The sequence below is a fragment of the Aphis gossypii genome, chromosome 1 (genome assembly GCF_020184175.1).
Source record: "Aphis gossypii isolate Hap1 chromosome 1, ASM2018417v2, whole genome shotgun sequence".
NCBI classification, from domain to species: domain Eukaryota; kingdom Metazoa; phylum Arthropoda; class Insecta; order Hemiptera; family Aphididae; genus Aphis; species Aphis gossypii.
The window spans coordinates 22,347,873-22,374,286 of NC_065530.1; the positions used below are offsets into that span (position 1 = coordinate 22,347,873).

General features: G+C 27.6%; 3 protein-coding genes across 3 annotated transcripts; 2 read left to right on the forward strand and 1 right to left on the reverse strand.

The window, feature by feature from the left end:
- The first annotated feature begins 1,091 nt into the window (after positions 1 to 1,091).
- LOC114129112 (28S ribosomal protein S5, mitochondrial) lies at positions 1,092 to 4,489 on the forward strand. Its single transcript, XM_027993743.2, has 7 exons — positions 1,092 to 1,351; positions 1,563 to 1,685; positions 1,844 to 1,969; positions 2,544 to 2,771; positions 2,864 to 3,294; positions 3,954 to 4,211; positions 4,295 to 4,489. Exons 1-7 carry the CDS (start codon positions 1,279 to 1,281, stop codon positions 4,418 to 4,420), a joined length of 1,365 nt encoding a protein of 454 aa, XP_027849544.1. The 5' UTR covers positions 1,092 to 1,278; the 3' UTR covers positions 4,421 to 4,489.
- Positions 4,471 to 16,026, reverse strand: LOC114129111 (chorion peroxidase-like). Its single transcript, XM_027993742.2, has 12 exons — positions 15,355 to 16,026; positions 11,831 to 12,125; positions 9,403 to 9,611; positions 7,518 to 7,885; positions 7,212 to 7,398; positions 6,933 to 7,130; positions 6,711 to 6,858; positions 6,489 to 6,645; positions 6,253 to 6,423; positions 5,626 to 5,824; positions 5,458 to 5,563; positions 4,471 to 5,376 (listed from the first exon to the last, which is right to left on the reverse strand). The coding sequence occupies exons 1-12, from the start codon at positions 15,959 to 15,961 to the stop codon at positions 5,292 to 5,294; spliced, it is 2,730 nt and encodes a 909-aa protein (XP_027849543.2). The 5' UTR covers positions 15,962 to 16,026; the 3' UTR covers positions 4,471 to 5,291.
- An 8,243-nt stretch (positions 16,027 to 24,269) lies between these two features.
- On the forward strand, positions 24,270 to 26,224 carry LOC114129139 (lanC-like protein 3 homolog). Its single transcript, XM_027993777.2, has 4 exons — positions 24,270 to 25,340; positions 25,408 to 25,626; positions 25,750 to 25,866; positions 25,924 to 26,224. Exons 1-4 carry the CDS (start codon positions 24,707 to 24,709, stop codon positions 26,169 to 26,171), a joined length of 1,218 nt encoding a protein of 405 aa, XP_027849578.2. The 5' UTR covers positions 24,270 to 24,706; the 3' UTR covers positions 26,172 to 26,224.
- The last annotated feature ends 190 nt before the right edge of the window (positions 26,225 to 26,414 follow it).

Genomic DNA, 26,414 nt, shown 5'->3' on the forward strand with positions numbered 1-26,414 from the left:
CGTGGCACGGATTAATATACTATGTATTAATCCTATATTTCTATATATATATATATATATATATATATTTCCTATATATCCTATATTAACATATTGTTCTGTGATATTAATACTGTTATTTATCCGTGAATCCGGAATCGTGATCATCAATAAAACAATCAAATAACGATAAGATATTACCGTTTACCCAAGATTAGGTTATATATATATTAGATGGACATCGTAACTCGTGTTTTTTTTAGGGATAAAATATCTCAGGACCACGGTTTAAACCGTGCTCGGGACCCAACTCACGTTTTCCCCAAAAAACAGAAAACGATTTTATGTAAACGACTTTATTGTCTCGTCGATACGCATATGGGTCTAAAAAAAAATCGAGTTACATAAAATAATAAAATCGGTTTTGTCAAAAATTAAATTTGAGTAAAAATTCTTATTATACGTTAATTTTTTGTTTGTTTTTCCCAATTATAAATATAATTGAAAAAAGTACTAGGAATTTTAAAGTTTGATTTCTCCAAAATACAAATTGGATCGAATTTGATATACAAAATCAGCCCAATTTTTGAAAATTGAAATATTTATCAACAACTTATCGGGTACTTTAGCAAAAAAAAAAAACACGTCATGATAAAATCAATCAACTACCTATTCATTATTGCTCAGCTAAAAGTAATTTATTTTAAAATCTTAACTATTTATAATATAAACATATTTACACAGTTTTACAGTATAGTATACATTATTATGTACAATAGTCAATAAGGTGTTATTAATTTATAAATTATGAACCAAAACCGATTGTATAAATAATTATTGTACAAATATAACTAAAGAATACAATTAATACCAAGGTAGTTATAATACCTTGATTAATACTAAGGAATAATTTTAGTTTTATAATCATTAATCAACACTCAACAGCATATTGACACCGGTTACCGGCGGCAGCAGCTGCTACTATCTTCCCATCTATGAAACTAACCATTATAATATTATTATTCTACAACCGTGGTTATAATCTTATTACAACACTGTTGATAAGTGATTTGATTTGTTATCATTTAATCTATTCCATAAGAACATGAGTACCTATGGAATAATTTTATAATATATTTTTGTTATTGAACCCGGGTGGCGGGTTTGGTCTTAGGTAATATAAAATTATTTATAAATATATATCTATTATATGTGTTTCATTTTTTATTCTAAACGATAGATTTTTATTAATTTTTAATTTAAAAAACTATGGTAATATTATAAAATACATAAAAAAAAATGATGTCTATGCTGAAGCAACTGCTCTCACCGAAGAGTATAAATATTGCCCAAAGTGTGGTTTCTATCAAACGTAAGTAAATTGTAAATACGATTTGTTAACTATTAGGTATTGATTATGATATAGTGTGCAATATATATTATAATTGTATCTTGTATTTATGTATCTTTTAAATATGTAAGATTTAAATAGTGATATTACTTTTATGCATTGAAATAAGTGATATTTTAAATGATCTAAGTGTATTATAAAACTCAAACTATACATAAATATTATATTTTAGGACCTGACTTTTTGAAAGATTGTACTAGATGCTATAGAACTTTAATTGTGCCTCAGACTGGAGTATTACAATTTCAATCTGTATGTGTTCAGCAAGTGCGTCATGAAAGTTTTTTTAAAAAACGTAAGTGTCATTAATTATTTTTTAATTATTTTTTCTGTAACAATGTATTGTTTATATTATTTGATATTATACTTAGGTATATATCTGTCTTAACTTTAAATTAAAAAAATCTATTCTTTGATCAGCTTATAATTTGTCAATAATATTTTTTTTTTTAGATACGGCTGAACACATTTGGAAAAGTGTCACAAGTGTAAGTAATGCTGGTAAAAAACGTGGTCGTGGTAAAGGTGCTGGTAAAAAAAGAGCAAAAAATCTTAATAGAGGACAAGTCATTGGTGTAGGCAAGTATCTATTGTTTTCAATCTATGAATTATTAGGCTAATAATATTAATATGTTCTTAAACATAACAAAATTATAACTGATAAATAATTAAAATATGTTTATGAGTTTATCTTATTAACTATGTTTAGAATACACCAATATTCAGTAACTATATTGCTCACTGTACTCTGTCTCATAAATAAGAGTAATCCAGAATAGCAATCAATATTTGGTCAGACTATATTCCTTGATAAATTTGTTTTTGTTATTAGTTTTTATTTCTGACAATTGGTTGTATCCAAATTATTATCTTGCTATTATACATTTTAGCAATATACGCAATCAAAGTGGTTGTTGAAATAATTAAGTTAAGCTCCTGCAAGTATGGCAGTCGTCGTGCATTAGCCAAACTCATAGATTTGATAGAATCTATCTACAATAATGATACAATAGTCAGCCTCCCAAAGTTACTCTCATATTTGGCAGAATGTATTTTATTATATTATGGAAAAATCTAAAATCTAGAGTGTTAGCCTATTGTCACTTGTTTATTTAAATCAAATCAAATAATGTATATATTTTTTTAATAATAGGTGTTGACAATATCATATGGCCTGGACTTAATGCTCCTATAATTAAAGGGCGAGATCTAATAAAAAGAACTAAATTACCACCAGATCCTGAAAGACAAGCTCGCCTTGTTAAGCTTAGAGATTCAATGGGTACATTTAAAATGTTAAGGCTTTCACCAACTGAACGAGGTTGGTCCGGTTCCAAAATGCCTGGACGCAGTATAGGACCACCAGATTCTATAAATGAATGTTAGTATTTGGTAGTATTATAATTGTTAAGCTTTAAAATATTTTTTCTCTAGTATCTAATTTTTTTTTATTATTACTATTTTTTTCAACAGATGACTTTGATGGTTTTGATACTAAAGTTTTAGAATTCAAAACTGTATTTTGTATGAAAGCTAATGCTGGTCGTTATAGAAGAATAAGTGTTGTTACTGTAACCGGTAATAAAAATGGTTTAGCTGGTTTTGCTTTAGGCAAAGCAGCCGATTCAAGAGCTGCACTAAGACGTGCTAAAAATAGGGCTGGACAAAAGTTAATGTATATTGAACGGTATAATAATCATACTGTTTATCATGACTTCTTTACACAATTCTGTAACACTAGAATATTTGTGGAGAAAAGACCTGAAGGTTATGGATTAATTTGCCATCGTGCTATAAAAACAATTTGTGAAATGATTGGTATTAAAGACTTATATGCCAAAGTAGAAGGTTCTACCAATTTACAAAATATAGTTAAAGCATTTTTTTTGGGCTTATTAAAACAGGTTAGTTATACATAGAATACATATGATTCATATTTGTATTTTAAGTACAAATTATCAATTTATATGAGTGTTAAACATTTATTAAAAGATTCTGGATAAAATAAACTAAATAATATATCTACATATTTTGTTTTAAATATGTTTTATATTTTTTGCTAATTTTCCATATTTTTATATATGTATTGTAAGAACATAAAATAAAATATTTGATTTTTATTTAAACAGATCAGTATAATATAGTTTAATTTCATATAATTATTTGTGACAGTTTTAATTGACGTTAATATAGTAAACAATTTTTATAATTCCACATATATTATACAATTATTTCTATATTCTTGAAAACAAAATATATTTATAAGTATGTATAAACCATTATCTTTTTTATCTAATAGGGTTAATCAATTTACAATACATTTAAAGTTTTAAAAATTACTCTCAAAGTATTTTGAATAATTTCATATTTTTATGATTAGTATTTAATATATATTTTGTATGTACTTAGAATTTTAAAATGTATATAGAGTTAAAATTGCTTAATATGTTTATAAATTGTAATCACACATATTTTGATTTTTGAATACATATAAGTTCGAGCCCTAAACATTTTTGTTCAGTAAATTTAATTCAATTTAATCATAATAATTCATTGTTTACAGAAAACTCATCAACAATTGGCTGATGAAACAAATTATCATCTTGTAGAATTTAGAAAGGAAAATGATTTCTTACCAGTGATTGTAGCTTCTCCAAAAGGACCTGTCAAAACAGATCCTAAAGAAGCTCCTGATTTTTTGCAATATGTTATGGAAAATAAAGTAAGGTTAAGGAAGAAGAAATATTTACCATTTTATACCAAAAAGACTCATTGGTATATTAAAGAGAAAAAGATTGAAACTGTTAGAAATATGGATAAGGTAAGTTGAAAATAGAATTTGTTTTATTTATAACAGTTTCATTTATAATAATTCTGTTTTATCATCAATTATTTTATTATTAGGCAAAATATAACTTATTAGCTGAGTATGGTGAAATAAGGAGTTTTTTGACTGATAAGTATCCAGAGTGTAGACCAGTTCAAAAGAAATCATTTGTAAAGCAAATCGATGAAGATGAAAATCAATAAGGAATTTTTAGTTTGATTATTAAAATAATTATAATAATTTGTAAATTAAAATTATTTGAATGTTTTGCATACGTTTATTTACACATTTTATAATCTACACTGATTAATATTCAATTTATGACAAATGAATATCACACATTTTTATTCATTTTTTATTTGGTATTGATGCAATATGTGATCTACCACATAGTATTATATTATACAATTACAAATTATTGTTAAATTGATTGTCATTAAAATATTCATAAAATAAAGTAGCTTACAGTTTAAAAAATGTTATTAAATAAAATAGGTATAGTATAATATTATTATTTAAAAATTTTAAATATCACTTCAATTCCAATTCTTTAATTCTAACCATACACTTTACAAATATACTGTAATAAATCGATATAAACATCATCAGATTTATGTATTCATCATAGGTGCCCAGAAGGGGGGGGGCAAGCTGCGGCATTTGCCCCTCCTTGGCTTTTTAAAAATAAATATTAAATTGAATGTTTTAAGATAAATGACTATTTATTATATAGCTAATCCTAACATTTATCCCTCCTAGAAAAATTTCTATGGGCGCCTATGGTATATACATCTGTACCAGACTTCAATCATATGACCACGTAATTTTTAGACGATTCGTTCTATGCATATTTTGCAAAATTTTGATTTTGTTAATTGACTATAACAATTAAATATATTTAATTATACACTGTAGATTACATATTATTACATTCAAAGTCATATGGTAGATTGCATGTTGATTTTAAACTGTGTGGTAGATCACATATCGCATGAATGCCTGTTCTATAATCTCCACTTTTCATAACATTTTTATTATTCGATTGATATGGTGTATGTTAATACAATCTCAAGTTTATGGTACTGCTGTTCTTTCTCCGGCCCATGCTCTTAAATCTACCTTTGGTATAGAAGAACTTGCACAAGCTACCCTTTGGTTTCTGAAAACCATAATAGTTATTACTTATTTATATATGGATTGACAATTAATAAGTATTATTTTAAATTATAAAAATTCTTACAAAAACGATGGTTTTAAAAAAGCTAATGGTTGAACGAGAGCCATATCATCAGAATTATCGCACAATAATCTTGCTAAACTACTCTTTCTGAGTTCTTGTAGTTGAACTAAAATAATAATGTTATTACTTACAAAATATAAACACAGTTTATTTTACAAATTTAATTACCTTGATCAAAAGAAGATGGATGACCCCCTTCTTCATAGAAGAATCTATCTCCCCGTCTAAGTCTAGAGAATTGGTCTCCAATTATGCACACAAAAGTTGGGCCTACTAGAGCATCTTTCAACGGTTTTTCTGAAACTCCTCCAATATATAAGTCTATTTCATCTACTGAACTGTACAGTCGTGCAAGTCTGGTAATAGTCTAAAAAAAAGTAATATTGTTGATATTAATGATAATAATTAATTATCTATGTCAATGGCATTTTATTACCTATATTAATAGGATAATGATTTTTTTTTATATTTTTAAATTTTATTCTAAATTATTAACAAGTAACAGAATTATTTTTATTGCGTAATTGGAAAAAAATTATGGTTGGATAGGTATAGTGTTTTTATGAATATTTATTTATTTATTTTTTTTTATTGATTCTTACTATATAAATTCACCTACAATTTTATAAATTTTATCCATTGGTATTGTACCAACATGTCCTACCTTTTAAATCATAAATATAATTTTGTATATTAATCTTATTTGTTTCAATTTCATGTATTAGGTATCGTGGAATTTTTTATTAAATTTACATCCCTGAATTTTATAATAGTAATTAATATAGTAGCATGTACTTGTGGTTCCATGTATTCTTCTAAATCGTTCCAGGTTCTTGCTTTTTCATATCCACATACTTGTCGCCATTCATTATAGGGTGGTAAACCATGGTCACGGCCTCTTTGTACATTTAATGCTACTAGATCAAGTCCAAAATTTAGATTACCTTGGAATAAGTGATCAGTGATCTAAGAATAGAGTGTATAATTAAAATAAAGCAAGTAGGAGTAGACTAGACATTTCGCCAAATTACTTCTCTAGTAAAGAATCTATCAAAGTTTTGAGAGCTTTGGAAAGATAATCCTCTGATAAAGTCATCTAGAGCTCCTTCTTTGTACAAATTAAATGGTGCAAAATGCTGTTTACTGAGAACAAGATTTTCTCTGATGTTGCCAAATTTTCCATAACCACTAAAATAATTATCATTTTTTTTAAAATTAGATCAAATAAATTATACACCTAGAAATCTACTAACTGGATGTTTCCCTGAATAAGTGTATGACCGAATCTATAAGCAGCTGCTGCAAAGGCATTGGTTATTCCTGCATTTAACTCTGGATCGTAATTCCTTGTCCATCCACTCTCTGCTGGAGATAGCCCAAACTTGGTCATGTAACTTCTACCTGTACCAAGGAAATCGTTATAGAACTGTACTACATTTCATTAGGTTTTCTTATGGGTAAGAAGGTTATGTTACCTAAAACGATTGGCAAAAATTCATTATAGGTGATGTGTTGTATCTGAGCAATTATTATTCTCCGCGTTTCTTGGAATATTGCTTCGTCGCTCCAACGAGGATTTAGTCGGGACAACTCGAAAGCTATACGATTATGCTCACGCAACCAAATAGTGTGCAATAAAGCTAGATCTATTTGTTCGTTTACGCGTCCGTCACCTGTGTAATAAAAGTACACGTAGTTATTAGTTGTATAAAACATAACTATTTTAGATTAAAGTTGAGATCTAGTGTACCTACCCGCCTTAAAACAAGCAGATCTGCCCGTATCATCAGAACATTCTGAAGGATTTCCCGGCAAAAGCTGCTTTCCTCTGATATTTTGCGATTGTAGCATACCGCCTCGGAACGTTCGAAGGCTTTGCTGAGTGGCCAGAGAAGACCCGTAGATATTAGATCCATCAAGGTAAGCGGTTATTTGATTCATCTAACGATAAAATCATAATACGCATCATTAGTGATTTTAATATATTTTTAATGACACCAGTTTGCATAAACCTTAATCACAGGTTAGGTTTATTCATCTATAAAAATAATTATTTTCACCTGTTCTCTAGGTCCGAAATTGCATTCGGGACGTGGCGCCGGCAGTGATCTGACGAACTCCATGCACCTCTCGCCAAAAGGCGCGAACATATGATCGTTACGGGGAATTTCTATTTGAAAACAATCCGGGTGGCGCAGAGAACTTTCGATTTCTCGTCCATTCCTGCAACAGGATATCCCACTACCCATTTGACCTCTGCTTATGGGTGTGTGCGTCGTGTCGTGGTCTAAGAATTGTCCCCATTGCATTAACAGCATAGTGTAATTCTCGGATGGCGAATCCACGTCTTGTGTAAATGTGACACTCACTTGTCTCGCACTTGGTAACGGCGACCCGTTAGCTGCTCTCGATCTCGGTGAATTTACACCTGAGTTTAGCACAAATGATAGCATTATATTGATATATGTAAAATATATAAATATATAATATTAAATTTCTTTTGATTTATGTATAAGTAGTATTATCTCTACTCGTCCATTCTCGTAGTCCTGTATCCTTATACAATAAGGGTCATACAATTTATTTCATAAATCATAATAGTTAATCCAATAATGTATAATAGGTATAGATAAATACATGTTGTATATGTAGATATAACTAGACAGCTAAGACGTATAATATTGTCATACTTATAAATTATTATATTTACCTAAATAATTGAATATTATTTAAAATAATCAAATTTTATACAACTCGCCAACCCGTTATTACACTTGTATATTTTATAATAATACCAAACAAAATATAATAATGATTTTTTCATTATTATAAAAAAAATAATATAAAATTATTAATTATTAACAATTATACAATCGTCAGTGTTGAGAAAAACTTTATTTATAAATAATTATTTAAATAAATGTGTAATCAAATAAAAAAAAAAAAAATACTTAAACGATTTTTTACAATTTTTTTTATAATTATTTAATTAAAAAACAATTTTTATCATTTTAAATAATAATTTTTCGGATAAAAAATTATTCAATTAATTTTCAAAGATAATTCTAATACTTATTTATATTAATTAGGTATAACTTAAGTTACTACATGTAACAATCATAATGAATGTACCTATCTCACTGTGTGTGAATATTGAATACGCCATCATTGTAGTAATAATACCTACTTCATTATTACTATTCTCAGTACTAATTGTCTCATATTGAATAACTAATAGTTATTTTGTTTTCAAATTTATATTAAATATTATCTTTTATAGGTATTAGGTAGGTAAATTAAATTAAATTATTTTTTTTTAATAATTTATTAATCGAACATTGAGTATGAGTTGATTTGTAATCAGTAATCACTAATCAACTAAGTATTATTATTAATTCGGAATACCAGTAACTCTGACCATGTTACCAAAATATAACAAACTATCAGATGACATGTTTGAAGTAAAGGTTATTTTGAAATTTTTATTTAAAAGTTCTGTAATTTCTGTTATTTTCATTTTTGTTATTACAATATTACTTAATATTATAAATTATTTAATATAGACTAGGCACTATATTTTTATTATTGTAAATACTTATTACGAGATTACTATATGCAACAATATTTTCTTCTATAGTTTTATACAGATATATTGCTTAGTATAGTTTATAATATTTTTGCATTTATTCGGAATAAATTAAAATGTATAACTCTATAACTATGTGGCTTAAAGTACAAGGTTAACTTTTGTTTTAAATATTTGCGTTTTGCGTATATATAATCATTATAATAATCATTTAAGTACGATTATAATATTCGAATAACGCCTTACTTTGACAATCATAAATGATTGAAAAACAGTTATTTTTTATCTACTGAATACAAGATATTTAGATATGTCATTACAATATTATATTTAAACTTTAAAGTAAGATAGGTACTCACCGTCTCCATATTTTGGAGGAAGAATTCTCTGTAAAGCCGTGCTAGCTCGGCCCCAAAGCTCATGTTGAATGTTATTACAAGACCCATCGGTTGATCTGTATTTATGAGGTTGGCAAAACGACGTCCTGGGGCAAGTATCGCCAAGTACTGTGTCGAGAATGCTGAAGCTCGGTAAGGCAAACGTACCTTGTTCACGTGTCAAGTTGAAACTACACAATGATAAAAACAGGTGTAAATTATATATTATTTGTAATTATAAAAGACTTATGTGAAGTACATAATATATAAAATATCACAGTATATTATATATAGGTTAATATCATGTATGACTGAACAACTGTGATTCATGAATTATTATAGCTAACTCAGGTAAGCCTCTATTATCTATGTATCTATTCTGTATTTCTGTGGTGTAGGTATAATTCATATAAATGGATATTATATAGTTTATATACCAATTCAGTATACTTCTATAATTCTGCCTGTACCATAAATGCATAGGCGAAACCAGATAATTTTAATAGGATAGACCAAGTGATATAAATGAAAAAAAATTCTAAGTTTTTAATTTGTATTTTAAATTCTAGTAACTACTAAGTCAGTATGATACTATGGTATCTAGCCAGTATTAGATAAGGCCATGGCCTGACTGGCCTAATCCGTAGTTTGACCCATGCATGAATACATAAAACGTATGTTCTGTGGATATGTTATGTTTATGTAGTTTTCAATTAGACATTTAGACTTACTTATACTACACCTATTAATAATTTTATCTGAATCTTCTAATGATGTAATATCATAAATGTAAAATATTGGTAGGTACCTGACAGTCAACCTAATTCAGTACACAATTTTTAGTTTTTTATTCTAATATTAAATACCGAAAATCCTTCAAGTGTTCATGTAATTATACAGTCCATTATTGCGAACGGAACATATTATATAATATTATTACAATTACATTATAAAATGCAATAGTCAGCTAGTCATGGTTAAGAAGGCGTCACAACACGTTATCGTTTAACGATCATTGTGTATGCATAATTTATTAGTTTTTAAATTTGTCCCTACAATTATTTTTATATACATACAAATACGCGATTAGTCATACAGAAAAATATTATATGTATCACAATCATAGGATAAAACTCTTATCTTACATTTGATAATAAATTACCCTTAGATCATATCATATGAATACGCATATAATCTAAGAAATTACCTATAGGCTATAAGGTAGGCAGGTACTTAGGTATAACCTAAGAGCGAAAAATAAGGGTTAAACAAATAAAAAAAAATTCACAAAAATGAATAAACAATGTTATCATAACCGCATTACGTTCCTCATTATAACGTTTATATTAAAATATAATATTATATTTTATAGCACTTAATTTATTACCTATACTAATACTTAACTGTTATAATATTGTACAATGCAGGCTCTATAGGGAGAAAGAATGTCCACATTATCTATATTATATATTCAAATTAAAAATATTGTGCTTCTGCATACATTTACGATAATTTTAAATTTCTATACTCAAAAAAAGTTACCCCTTATATAATCCAAAATCTTGGTTGGAAACCTTTATGGCTTCAGAGAAAAAAAACATAATTTATAATCATATAGGTAAGTGATAGGTTCATGATCCATCTAATTTCCAGACCAATCTGGAAATAATGCCTACAAATATTTTTCTCTTCTTAATTTTTATAAATATGTGAGTCGTACTTCTTTAATACGTTTTGGAGCAGAAAAAGATGTATAGATCTTTAATATTGAGCATTTGACTCTGCAGAGGATAGGCACTGATAAAAAATAAGGTATAATTGATACTTTAGAGGAGTTAAAAAATGCAATGCTAAGCAGGTACCTACTTTCAAAAATTCTAACATATAGTTGATAAAATGTTCATTTTTTATCTAAAGCATAAAAATATAATAATTTAAAGTTTATCGTCAATTTTTGTATGAAATTTTATTGTAAAATAAAAGGTGATTATGTAATATTTTTACATATTTTTAGTCATTTTCGTTCACAATCATAATTCATATAAATACAAAATTATTTATTATTGAATTTAAACTTGACACGTCCACGATGTCAATTACTAACTTGCAATAACGAGGTGCCCACCTACATTCAAAACTTTAAATTCAGACCAGAACAAGTTCTCTAATTTTTTTAATGCTAAAAGTTATAGAGTTACAGTATTGTCTCTCTTCTACCTTTCCTTGTGTGTGCTTTTGTAAAATATGATTTCATTCGAGACTTCAAGAGTTAATAAATTGCATGTTGCATACCTATCACCCACCTTGCCAACCCTGAGACGCGCATTTGTACGCCACTATAATATCTTTATATTATTTATTGTAATGTGTTAGGTGTAAATTACTATCTATATATAATATATACACTCACTCGTTTACAAGCCCCACGCTAGCATCCACGGATTTCTGAGCCTGTTCCCCTTCTGTAAGTGTCTCGTTGGTGGTCGGGAAAAGCTCTTGGTGCCATGCTGCAGCGCTGCCTGTGGGTACCAGTATCCGTTTTGTAAATAGAGACGTAACAAGTACCCGTCGCTCGTTTAGGCGTTGCAGCGCGTTTGTTGCGGCAATGTTCAACTGTTCCGAGGTGAATGGCGGTATTTCGACGGGCGGTGGTGGCGGTGCTCTGATCACGCCAGTAACTGTAGCCGACGTCAATTGGTTGTTGGCTATACGACATCATGGTTTTCAAGAAAAAATTTCAAACAAATATTTATCCTTATACTACAATACTATTTTTAGATTAATATAATATATATAGGTATACGAGTATAGGTGAAACTACGCCACAATCAAATCGGGATTAAAGCTCTAAGTGATTAAGGATTGGACTTGAAATATAATATATACTTAATACTTTATAGCAGCCCTTCTTAATCTTCAAACTTTAATCGTTCTCCTCGCACATAAGAAGAATATTATAATTGTTAATTTTTTATGGTTACATATAATTTTGTAGGTAGGTACTTATAATAACAAATTTATCATTTAAAAATAAAATATAATTAATTAAACTATCAAATTAAAGTTATATTTCTTCAGACATCAATGACAACATTTTGACTACCTACTTGAATTCCATAAATGTTGTGTAAACAATAAAATAGTTAGGCATACTTTAATCTAGCCCTATAGGTAACTAATTTACCAGGATATATAAATTACAATATACGAATTCCAAACAAAACGTTAAAGGATAAGAAAAAATAAATGATGAAAATTAAAATAATTTGACTTTATAATTAATGTATTATGTATAAATCAATGCCTACAAGGCTACAAAATATTGTTAATTTTTTCATTATTAAATGTTGATTTAAATAAAAATTGTAATTTATTGAAACTAACTATACAAAATAAACTATTAAATGATAAATACCTATTAAATTCAAATTATTAAAAATCGTTGATTTTTTAAAAAAAATTTTTAATTTTTTTCATATTTATCTACTTGTAATATTTTTCACTTTTTGTATGTATGTAAATCATAAACAATTAAATACAGACATGAAGTTTAAATAAAATAAAGTAACATATTTTAATTTTTGATAATAAGTATTAATAAATAATAAATATTTAGTATTAATAATAATTACATAATATTATACATTTTGTATACATATTTACTAACCAATAACAAAAACAACTAGGTATCGTTAAAATAAAAAATTTATAAATAACCTATAACCTATTATAAACATTTATACATCAATTTTTTACAAATTTATCAGTTAATAATTATTGTATTTTTTAAAGTTTTATTTTAATGTGTGTACAACAAAATTATTTGTGGAAAGCGATTTTACTGTTTTAATCAATGGGCTTTGGAGCCATACTCAGCTTCCTTTCCACCTTTAAATCAAACTTGCTCGCAATTACACATATTGTATATCAGTATACATCATTAAAGAAGCTATGGAATTATGAATGCATTACATTTTATATTATAGTTTTTATGTGTGCGTGTATGCGATATATACGCGCCCTAGAGCTCATTAGCATGCAAAACCCGTTTGAGACCAGTTATATTATTATGAATTATTACTGAGCAGCAATCGGTGAATCCGTAGATCAATGACTCCTGAACAAACGTACATATATATGCCCACCATACGAGTTATTTATTTCCTCTGTTCGGGTTTCACATGTCATTTACACCCACGGCTTTTATTGCTATAATTCTAAAAATGCGCCCATTTTACATATTATATAGGTAAACATGCAGTTCAATAAAACCCATTATCTGCTTAATGAAGAAATACTAATGAAAAAAAATAAATAAATAATAGGTGTCTGCAATGTGTACCTATAAATAGATGATCCGGATGCGTGTGTTTAAATATCGTAGATGTTATAATATGGATAAACCTACATGTTCCAGACGATCAATTATTACGTACTCTTGTTCTGCTACAGCAAACCATTATAACGTTGGTCCTTGATACTTAGCGAATATTTGCATATTCGTCACTGCCGACGCAGACCTTGCCATTGTTAATGAAAATTTAGAGAACGTAATAATCAAGAGCAATAATATGATGATTATGCATTTTTCGGGTTTTTACTTTTTACTATAATGTGTTAAAATTATATTTTTGTTAACGGACAAGCAAATTAATATTATATTAGTTACATTCTGTTTAGCTGTTTTACCTAAAAAAAATTGAAAATATTATGTAAACAAACTAAATATAGATCATTTGGTGAAACTTTAAAAGGCTACCCTTAGTATAAAATAAAAATGTTATTGTTTAAATTCAAACATTTGTCAACAAAGTATGTAAGTACTTACAATAAATACTACTCATAAGTCATAATCACTTTAATTATGTCACAAACAATTTATTTGTCTATATACTTACATATTTGTACAACAATATTGTGATAAATAAAATTCTTGTTTATAAATATTTTACTAAATATGTTTTTATAGAGATTTTAAAAAATATCTTGAAATTAAATATAGTGAGTAATGAGTATTAATATTTATTTATTTTTCTAGTAAAATGATGAATTGTACTTGTTCTTGCTGTTTTATTACAAAAAAATATTGAGTAGGTATGATGTTGGTACTATAGATTGAATAGGTAGGTAGAATTATTTGAATTATTAATATTAATTAATAATTTATTATTGGCTTCAAAGTTATTATACTTCACAGTTTATATTATGTTAATAAGAAGTTAAATAATTTGAAGTAATTTTCTTCGATATCAATTAAATGCGTCTTTTGATAATGCTATTAAAATAAGAAATATCAACATTATTTAAGGAATTCATGTACTACTCGTATAAAAATTATTGTTAAGGATATGAAAAAACAGTTATTTTTGCAGTAACTGTTATACCTATGCCTATTTACGTTATATTTTCAATTATAATGTCATAATATAAATTGTTAAAAAACTCATGAAGATTATTAAATGTTTTATTATATATTATTATTTAATATTTATATCCGAATACAATACTATGCATTTTTACATAATATTATGTTCAAATATGTATACATAATTGGTTGTTTTTTTTCTAATACAAATAAAATACATTCTTAATTCTCAGACTATCATTATAAATTATGCTCAGGGGTTTCATTTAATACGATTTTAGTATTTTTAAAGAAAAAATATCGAAGAATACATACTATGTATTATTTTAATGAAAATATAGTAGGTATATGAATATGAAAAACAAAACGAGAATATTTTATTTCAAACTTGAGATGACAGAAATTCAAAATGCAGGTGTCGTGATGTTTGAAATTTGAAATTTTAACAATGTCAGTCGAAACGTGAATACATCAAATATTCAAATTATATAGTCATACAATGTTTATAAAACATATATCCTTATAAATTTTAGTAATACATTATCCCAATATCTAATAATAAATATTACCTGGATTAAGGTTTTTAACAGGACAACACACGCCAAATTCGTTGACAGCCAACTTGCACGGTTGTCTTTTGAATTCTGGAAGTTCGGCGTAAAACAACAGACAGCTGACCAGTGGCCGGCACGTTCCCAACTCACCGTTCCCCGCCTTGCACAATCCCTGGGTGTTAGGCGTTTTTCTGAACGGTTCCTCGACTTGCGGTGCCGGTTGCTCTTGCTGTTGCTGTACAGGCTGTACGGGCTGTACGGGCTGCGCGGGCTGCACGGGTTGCGTTACGGTTTGCATGCCTCTGAGCCTGTCCTGTATCCTCTGTTGGAGGACCAACTGCTGCCGCTGGATGTCCTGAAACATTTGCACGAACTGTTCCTGTTGCTGGAACAGCGAATCCCGGAGTCCCGGGTCCTGCGGCCTGGCCTCGAGCGCCTGTTGCACCTGCTGCAACTGCACTTGGATCTGGTTCTGCTGGAATTGCAGTTGCTGCTGTTCGAGCTGTTCGGGGAAAATCTCCGTGAGGAAAGGCCTCTGTTGCTGCTGTTGCTGCTGTTGGGTCCGGACCGCTACAGCGGCCAGCAGCAAGACCAGCGATAACGCGATCGGGATTCGCGTCATGTTGCGGTTCGTATGTGCGGACGTCTACTGAAGACTGAACACCGCGCACAGTCGCGTACGGACGGATGACGGCGACGGCGATGATGATGCGGTGATGAGCCCGCCGTGGTTCACGTGGGTAGATCGGCGGTCGTTCAAGGTCACGGCGCCCATGCCGTGCGAGTCCAGTCTTACAATATTATATATGCAAAAAACTATAAAGAGGTATATAAATGCCCTTTTCGAGAGCGTATACTGTTGTGCGTTTGTTGCGAATTTTTAGATGTTGCCAAAAATCAAACCGGTAACCGACACGATATATGTAAATAGCTGGTATAGAATATAGTGATTTATATAAATATTTGCCGATCCTTTTTTTACGGTATATAATATTGTATTATATCTACATAACATGGAAAAACCTACGAACAACACCGTTTGTAACGCGGCATAACTGACCTTGAGATAATAATTTTTTACTATACCATAGTATGTATCCGTAATAAATTACCGTAGATGATACAATATTATATATACTACGTATATTTACCTATTGAGCACGCACACCCCTATTTTTTACATTTACAGTTGTACAAATCCTAATTTTTAGAAATTTTAAAAATCATATTTTCATACCATTTGCTCTTAAATGAATAAGGAATGTCGATCTGTGAGGATAGATAAAAACTTTTTTTCAAATAAGTAACCGACTTTTATCTGGAAATCGTTAAATAAATAGTCATACAAAATTCTAATGAGTACCTAGTTTTTGAGTTATTTAAATGGACTAGCATAATATATAGGTAATAAGGATAATAGTCCAAAAAATGATTTTACGAAAGTATAAAATAACTGTAATATTGGATCTATAGCAGTATTTTTAAAAATTATAAAATTAGTGCCACCCCTTGTCTGTTAAACCTATTATCATGTATAAAGTTAATCAATTTAAAAACTACTCGTTCAAATTTTGATGTAGGTACATCAACGTTTTTAAAATAAACTAATTAAAAATTATCTATCTAATTATTATTGATGAAACAGGTCTAATTTGACCAAAGTTATAGCAGATATCACCACAGGACACTCTTATTAAGCAGTATAAAAAGTAATAAGTATAAAAAATAATTTTCTATTTGAAAATATATGATCGTTAATAGAATATTTTAAAATCCAAGAGATCAATATTATTCAAATTCATTATTAAAGGAAAATTGATGGGGTTGGAGGTGAGCGTATTCGGAAAATCATCCTGTATTATAAATCAATATCTTATTATATTACACCATATTAGGTTGAGCACTATTCGATATGTCTGAAGATATGGAGAAATTTTTTTTCTGACAATTATATTACCTATTACATACAGGTATTGTTTATAAGTTTTATCTATATATACTGTTGTTACATAGTTACATTAAAATATTATTGATTCTAGCGTAGACTGATTGTAAAATATGATATGGATGTATACATATACACTCATATCCGACGACAATTTTTAGGTTTTCCTCTTATTTGATTTTTCTAAGAAATATTTAAATACATAATAAGTTAAAGTTTAATAATTTAAATCAAAAACAATCCTGTCCAAAAAGTTTAACTGCTGAGAGACTTATTTTAACTGCCTATTACTGTGTGTGTCTAATATTTTATTTTCAAGTGAATATGTTAACATATATTTTAATTACCTATTTTTTATTTTTGTTACATTAAATATTAAAATGATAATTCATAATTTAACATTTAAAAAATATTGAAAATTGTTTTATTATTATTTCTTTTTAATTCGAAACGAATTAAGAAATAATAATATTAAGTATAATTTTTGTGAAAACTATATTTCACATACAAATTGTGTTAAAAAAAAATGCCGATCAGCAAAAATTAATATTTATAGAATTATTATTTTTTGTACTCCATAAATCATAAAAATTTATTTTATTCGTAATCCTTAATTGTCTTTTTAAGATAATTGTTTATTAATATTTTTTTTTTTTTGTACCATCGATACCATCTAACAGCTCACAGGTTATAATAGTTGATTTTGCAATCTATATAAAAAAGCTACAGTATATTAAATAGAGTATTAACTCATATTTTTACTCTATATACAAAACTTATATATTATATTTAAATATTTACATATTTTATACCAATGATGTCGTCAAGGTCTCATTTAATAATATAATGATTCATTTAGATTTCTTGGATCTGTATAGGCGATTATTTTAAAACGACAAATCCTCCGGATTGTGCAATAATATAATAGTGCAGACGGGTTTATAATACCATATGTCGTCGATACCTCTACATATGACCATTATATTATTATAGTATGATAACATATTATAATATATGCACCTCATAGGCGTAGTATATTATTGATACTTATTGTTGTTCTCGATAACATCTATATTCTTATACGGTTATATAATATGATACAGGTAGGATATACAGACTCGCCTACGTGTTGGCGCGTTTTGACATTTATCAAAGCCAGATATACCCTAGCTGTCCTAGCTATTATACGTAGAAGACCGTGTAAGATGTATTTGCATGATTCAAGTGCATAATAATAATAATAATACATTAAGTTTAATTAAAAGTCAAAATGACAATAGACGATGCAAATTTTACAATACATATATATATATAATATGATTATACGTCGTATACAGTAAGTACCTATGTATACACCCGGCTGTGATAAATATATACAACGTGATTCACTGGGCTAAGGTCGCGCTTACCATATAGTATAATAATAATTGTTAATTATTATTATAGTTAATATTATAGTATCACTTGCCAATTCATAAACATATATAGCAGCATACCTAACATAATCTGTGTTCGCACAGCACATGCATTATAATAATATATAGGTATCTACGTAGGTACTTACTATGTATGCAATGATATCAGATCAGTATATTTTGACGTTATTTCAATAGTTTAAATAAATATGCATATGTATGTGTGTGTATAAGGAAGAGAGTGTGTGCGTAATCTATACACACGCATATATATTATATATAGGTGTATGTATATACACAATAATATTATAACATCAACTCATTGTATCAGATACAATATGTGTGTATTAGAAATGTTTTCTAGCCTGTTGAGAGGTTGTACACATTATATGTATATACCTTCATACTTCTATTATTGTTGTACATACGTTCAGGGATTTCGGTCTGCAATCTTTTTAAGTACCTGTACCACCTATATGTGTGTGTATTGGTCTCTATGAAACATTTCCACGGCCTTTGTTTTTTGTTTTATTAGGTGTTGTTCATTAGTCTCAATGCTATGCGTCGACCTATAGTGGCAATAAATAAACAAAATAACATATCGTCTAACCGTGAACGTTAATTATTATTGCGTACAATTATAAAGACGCCTCGGCCATACAATGATATTCGTAATAGGTAATATCGGGAGGCGACGATGACGATGATCTCGAAACCTTGTTACAAATTTACAATAGCTTGCAATAGTCTGTATAGAATAACTATTATTACTATTATTTATGTATCGATCTATGGTGTACAGCATTATAATTATTTAGAACACGGGTTCTTAGATTTTAAATTTCAACGCCGCATATATATTAGGTATAATCAAATGTGTGTAAGTTAATAAAAAAAAAATAAATAAATAACTTGAGTTAGTTTAATTAAATCAACGTAATGAACGTTAAGTTATATATGTAAGCTAAAAGTTAACAAACAATATAATTAACTCTGAAAATTAAAAGTTAATATGGATAAACATACTAACTTAACACGTTATTAAAAAGTAGTTAATTATTTTAATTTTAATTATTACCTATGTAAATTTAAAAAAAATTAAAATACACCCTAGGTACCTACACTATTTCTTTTTATTGTTTATTATTATAGCTAAATTATACACGTAAATGTCAAATAAGTATCAACAAATATTTATTTATTTATATTAAAAAAATTTTAATGAAAAATAATTATTTATCAGTCTTAACTGTACAGTTACTTTAATTAGTTAATTGAATTACCTATGTTTGGACATGATTATTTTTCAAATTACCTATAATTGATAAATAATAAGTTTTAAGTTAGTAAATAATTTTACAGTTTTAATCAACTTAAGCTTTTAGGCAATGTGCTTATAGACTACTAGTTAATAGGTACCTAATTATTATCATATATTTGTGTTTTGTGTATAATAATTTATTTTGAGTAGATATATATAGCTATACCCAGTAGCATTGATTTTAGAATATTATATTATATTCAAAAATCAATATACTATGGTACCTAGTTATTATAGATATTTTGTTGGAAGTAGAAACGAAATTATAGGCGTATCTTGCCAATTTAAATGCGAATACCAATAAATTCGTTTTAGAAATATAATTATTACACTTAAATTATTATTATCAGCTGCACTGCATCTATATCTATTGTTTTTTCATTATGAATTATGATATTTTGATATTTTTTACACAAAAATCAGGCATATAAGCTCAAAAAAAAAACAGTACAATGATATCGCATTAATGTGCGTCATAAAAAAATAGTAACAATACACATAGCTATATAAGTATAGAGATAGTAAACAAACTACGAAAAAAAATTTAGTCGTAACTATTAAATAAGAAGTTTAAAGGCAAGAAATAATAATGACGGAATAATAGTCGTTTGTATATAGGTAATATAATAAGGAGGACAAGTGATAAAGCGGTATAGAATGGTGTTTGTTAAACTGACAGGAACTCTATAACATTATTCGAGTTATTTTTGTTTAAAGTACCTACTACCTTTACTTAAAATCAGTGGTATAATCTATGTAGATAAATAGATTATAAAAGGATGAGATTCATAAAACAATTTTTTACATTCACTTGCTAACCAATAACTTTGCAATGCCATTATGGATCATCATGATTCATGAGTTCATGACATTCTTATATTAGTCAATAATTTCTGTAACATAGGTATAGGTAAAAATGTAATACAATAATACCTATATAGTATATACAATATACATAAATAATTAACATTGTTATTTTATTTACTATATGTATATAATCGTTTGCGCATAAGAAAAACACAAAATCATGATTAAAAATTCTCTATATTATAATATATTATAATACAACTTACCAAGAATTTTCAAACAGCTTTATATTTAACATTTAAATAATTATAAATAGTTATAGTATAAGCACAAAATTAAAAGGATAGTACCTATCTGCTATAAACAAACAATTACAATTTAAAATAAAAAAATTAACTCAAGAGTAATCATTATCTATATTACTTACCTAATAAACCATTTATATAGTTATTTAAATGTTAAAATATGTATAAAGCTGTTTAAAAATTATTGGTAAATCGTATTATAATACATTACATAGAGAATTTTTAATAATTCTGTGTTTTTCAACTTTTGTTCTTATGTGTATACGATTATATACATAGAATAAATTAAATAACACTATCTAATTATATATACCTAGTAATATAATATTATCTAAAGTGTCTTACTTTTCTGTCTTTTCTTTAACAAAAGGCTCTTTAAAATTGTCTAAACATGTCCGTGCTACATTGGTCCACTTAAAAATGAAAATATTAATAAAAGCCTACGAGATATCCTAGATAATATTAATACCTACCTTTAAGTTTTATAATAAGTAAATTGACTAATATTAAAACCAACAGCAAAAAATTGATTCCATTGAACGAAAATTTGCTATATTGTATGTATGTAAGACGGAGACAACACATGCGGATATGGCGTCATCTTAAAATTATGTCGAATACCTACAATACATATTCTGATATTCATACCTTTTATTATAAACATAATGTATTTAAATAAAATAAGATAATATTTTATATTTAATTCAGTTTGTATATAAATCGGCAATTAAAAAATGTCGAAGGTGTTAAATGTGGGAGAAACTGGTGTACCTACCTACCTACATAACTTAACCTAGCGGCTAACTATAAACTAATCCTATGAATAAAAGTTTAATAACAATTTATGTTATAATTTTTTTTAAGTTCATATTATGTACATGCCATGCATATTTCCAACAATTTTAGTACGAAAGTTCCAAACCCTAACTATAGAATATTTTATAAATGTAAAAGTCAAAAGTTGTTAATATTGTGTAATAATGTAGGTATCTATCATCAAATCAATAGCCAATTTTATTTTTAGGTACCTATGTTATTTATTGTATGTGAATCAATTTTATATCTTTAAAAAATGTGTACATAAATATAAAGTTTGACCTATATATTATATATTATAATATGTGTGAGAATGATATTTAATATTAGTTATTTATAATAAAATAATAGCAGACAAATGCTAAAAATATGTAAATAGTCTAGAAAAAACCTTTCTGTGCAGACTGCTGAGTGTAGAGTTTGTTTAGTGCAAGAAATAATGCTTTTTGATTTTTTTATATCAAATCAAATTTCAAAAATATAAGTTACAAATAGATAACAACAATGTAAGCACTCTGTATACATATTTGTAAGTTATAGGCGATATAGCTTCCAAACGTTAGGTTAGGTAATATATAAACATAATATTAAGCTATACTATACATATTATGTACATAATACCGTTGATTTTCCAATATATAGTAATATAGTATAATTATAGTAGGTACATTATAAAATCAATGGTAATACGCCCATTAATATGCATTATAATTTACAGCTAGTGGAATTGCGATGTTTCATATCAAATACATATTAGTAGTTGAAATTGAAATGTAATTTCAGGTGGACCGACAAGGCGACAAGACACGAATACACGATTGCATAATAGGTATAGTGTTGAAGTAACGGCTTTATCTCAGAAACTAAATTTAGCTTTGACCACTTTTTGTTGACGTTTTTTCGAATAAAGAATGTAGATGCATATTTATGTAAATAATTACATACCTATTCATTATATAGACTCGAATTGTATACTTATACGTAATACGTATAGATGTATTAATGTATGTAAATGTATTATGTAACTATAATATCTATTGAACGGGGGTGGATTTAAGTATATAGTGGCCCGTGAATTGTGCTGGGGGCTCTTTATGCATAAACAAGAAAATATATTTTTTTACTTATTAAAATATCATAAAATTGTGGTGACCCCGAATTTGTGGGAGGCCCTGGACTGCGGCTCACTCAGCTCTCCCCTAAAACCGGCCATGTGAACATTTAAAAGAAAATTATTTATAAAATAAATACAATGTATTTCTTATCAGACGTATTATTATATGGGATCGTAGGGCATATTATATTATTGTAACATTATTACTATCATTTTCAAATTTTAAAACGCATTCATTCGTTAATGGGTAGATTCATAATCATGGGCGCCCCCCCCCCCCCGTTTTTGTTGCCAATGTTTGTATTACCTGTTACAGAATTTTACTTAACCTAGCATTTTATATAAATATATGTATAATATAGACCTTGCCCCTCCCCGGTGAAAATTTCTGCGGGTGCCCTTGTCCATAATTACAAGCGTTAATTAATAATTTTGTTTTTTAATGAAAAATTCGATAAATGCAAAGTAAAGACGCTCGTTAATTTAATTTCTTTTTATGATTTCAAGATATTATAGGCTAAAATGTCATATGCTGGGTTACATGAATATTACTCCATCTTCTGAATTTTTAAAAGTACCTAAATGCTTCACCCGCATATGTGTTGTTTCCGTTTTACAAATGCACAACATAGTAAAACCCGTTTCATGCTGCCAAGAACCACTAGGGCTGCAATTTAAGTTAAAGAACCAAATATTTGTACTATAAAAATGAAAACATTAGCTGTGCAACATTTTCTTTAACTTTTTGATATCACTATTATGAAAAAAAGTTCTTATTATTTTAAAATCTATTATTTTTGTGTTTTTTAAACTTGAATAATTTGTTTTATAGTTTTGCAGATATCGAAAAAATAAAAACAATGTTACTCAGTCCAAATTTTCTCTTTCTAGTATAACAATTTGGTTGCTTAACTTGGACTAAAGCTTAAGTATTCTTTGCTCACGTGAAACTGTTTTGCGCGAAAAAGAACCAAGAATCAAGATGGCCACAATAATGGCACAGTCATAAGTACCATAACTAAGAAACGAAATTTTCACTACCTACATAAAAAAGAGAACTTTGACTTCAAAAAATCGTTTTTTATTTTTTCGGTATTGGAACAACAAAAAATATAAGTCTTTCAAGTTGATAATATTATGATCTAAGCCCTAAGGGTATTATCATTGCTATCACATTCGAGTATTCGACCGGCAATACAAATATTTTTATGTTTATTATTATTCAGATAATTAGATAAGTAAATTATCTTTATTTGTGACTGGCTACTTCTGTATAGTTTACATAAATATATTTTAAATCATAGTATAAATTATTATTGTCACTCGTATTTTGTAGGTAATTCAGCAATTATTGTAATTTGCATAGTATTATTAGTATTAGTATATATGTATCTAGAAAGTAACAACTAGCAACGAATTACAAACAACTAACAGTTCACCATTGAGGATTGATAATAAAATACCTAAAGGTTGTATTATTTTGAATTTTGAAAACGTTACTTAACTTCTTACTTTTAGTTATGTTTAAACTAAACATTAATGTTCAATGTACAATATTATATAAATGTTAAATACCAATAACAGACATCAGTAGAAAAACAATTTAGTAGGTAATTTTTTTAAGTGGTTAAAATTAATTGGAAAATGTCAAAACGTTATTTCGACAATGTATTTTCTGATGGTCAGGAAGTTAGTCCAAATATGTATTATGATTTCTTTAAACAAAATGTGTACACTCTTATGGAAGATATAAGTCTAAATACTTCATTGTCACCTGATAATGACTTGTACACTGGAACAACAGGAATAGCATATATGTATTATCATTTAGCTACATCAGAAAGGTTTAAAAATGATTCCCCTATCTTATTGAATAAAGCAGTTGAAGTTTCAAGATTAATGCGGCAAAATTCATCTGAAAAATACTCAAATCAATTTATTTGTGGGGATGCTGGAGTGAATGCCGTAAATGCTGCAATATTTCACAAAATTGGCGATGACAAAACAGCAGAAATGTATTTAGAACACTTTAAGAATGGGTTAGCTGTTTGTAAGCCAATCAATTTTTTTAAGCCAGGAGGAGATGAATTATTTGTTGGTCGTGCTGGTTATCTTTTTGGACTTTTATGGTTAGAAAAAGTTTTTAATAGAAAAATAATAGCTGACCTAGACATTATTCAACTTTGTTTAACAATTGTGGAGTCTGGGCGCAATTATTCTAAAAAAAATAAAAGTATATTTCCTCTCATGTACTCATATTACAATACAGAATATTTAGGTAAGTATTTAATATTTATAGCATTTATTATTCAGAATATTTTAAAATTATTTAAATTCTTTTACAGGAGCAGCTCATGGTCTGTGTACAATTCTACAAGTACTAATTTCATTTCCTTGTTTTATTAAAAAAGAGCAAAAAGCTATGCAAGATATTAAAAAATGTATAGATATACTGATATCATTACAAACAACTAGTGGTAATTTTCCTTGTGCAATGGATGAACTAGGATCAAGAAAAAGACCTGAAAAAGATGAACTGGTGCATTGGTGTCATGGAGCTCCAGGTAATCAGATTTATTTTGTAATAAATTAATATTATTAAAAAAAAAAAATCATATAGTGTGTCTGTGTATTGATAATAATAAAAATAAAATTTTAATATTATTAAATGAACATTTTTTTTTTAGGTGTTGTATACTTATTAGCTAAAGCATATTTGGTTTTTAAAGAACCGTCATATTTAGAATGTTGTTTAAAATGTGGAGATTTGGTGTGGACAAAAGGACTATTAAAAAAAGGCCCTGGTAAAACATATGACATTTTTAGCTTTTAAGTTGTATAATTTTAATTTTTAATTTTAGGTTTGTGTCATGGTATAGCTGGAAATGGATATGTTTTTTTACTATTATATAGGTTGACCGGGGATACAAAACATTTAAACCGAGCAGTACAATTTGGTAAATTTATATTCACTGATGAATGTATTCAAGGATCTAGAAGACCAGACAATGTGTACAGTTTATACGAAGGATTAGCTGGCACTGTGTGCTATTTAAGTGATTTAACTCAACCAGATAAAGCTAGTTTTCCATTTTTAGATGTGTTTTAATCAAACTTTTTTTTTTTATCAAATAAATATCAAATGTTTACACATGCATATAACATATCTAATTTATTTCAATAATTTTATGTCCTATCAAAAGTTTGTTTATTTCTGTTACACAATGTTAGTCGTGCATGTTGGTATAGTGTATAATATACCATGTTTAAGTTGTATTTTTTAGGTACTTTGTACTATTTACACTTTTAATCAGAATTGTATCTAATTTAAAATAACAGTAAATAAATTTTT

What these genes read in the sequence shown, in the direction of transcription:
- LOC114129112 (XM_027993743.2), top strand. Translation starts at nt 1,279, where the DNA reads ATGATGTCTATGCTGAAGCAACTGCTCTCACCGAAGAGTATAAATATT. An exon ending in TGAAAGTTTTTTTAAAAAAC is followed by an intron (nt 1,686 to 1,843) that starts GTAAGTGTCATT and finishes TTTTTTTTTTAG; the next exon opens with ATACGGCTGAACACATTTGG. An exon ending in TTTTGGGCTTATTAAAACAG is followed by an intron (nt 3,295 to 3,953) that starts GTTAGTTATACA and finishes CATTGTTTACAG; the next exon opens with AAAACTCATCAACAATTGGC.
- LOC114129139 (XM_027993777.2), top strand. Translation starts at nt 24,707, where the DNA reads ATGTCAAAACGTTATTTCGACAATGTATTTTCTGATGGTCAGGAAGTT. An exon ending in TTGGTGTCATGGAGCTCCAG is followed by an intron (nt 25,627 to 25,749) that starts GTAATCAGATTT and finishes TTTTTTTTTTAG; the next exon opens with GTGTTGTATACTTATTAGCT. An exon ending in ACTATTAAAAAAAGGCCCTG is followed by an intron (nt 25,867 to 25,923) that starts GTAAAACATATG and finishes TTTTAATTTTAG; the next exon opens with GTTTGTGTCATGGTATAGCT.
- LOC114129111 (XM_027993742.2), bottom strand. Translation starts at nt 15,961, where the DNA reads ATGACGCGAATCCCGATCGCGTTATCGCTGGTCTTGCTGCTGGCCGCT. An exon ending in CTTATTCAGGGAAACATCCA is followed by an intron (nt 6,646 to 6,710) that starts GTTAGTAGATTT and finishes TAATTATTTTAG; the next exon opens with TGGTTATGGAAAATTTGGCA. An exon ending in AAGAATACATGGAACCACAA is followed by an intron (nt 5,825 to 6,252) that starts GTACATGCTACT and finishes ACTTTTTTTTAG; the next exon opens with ACTATTACCAGACTTGCACG.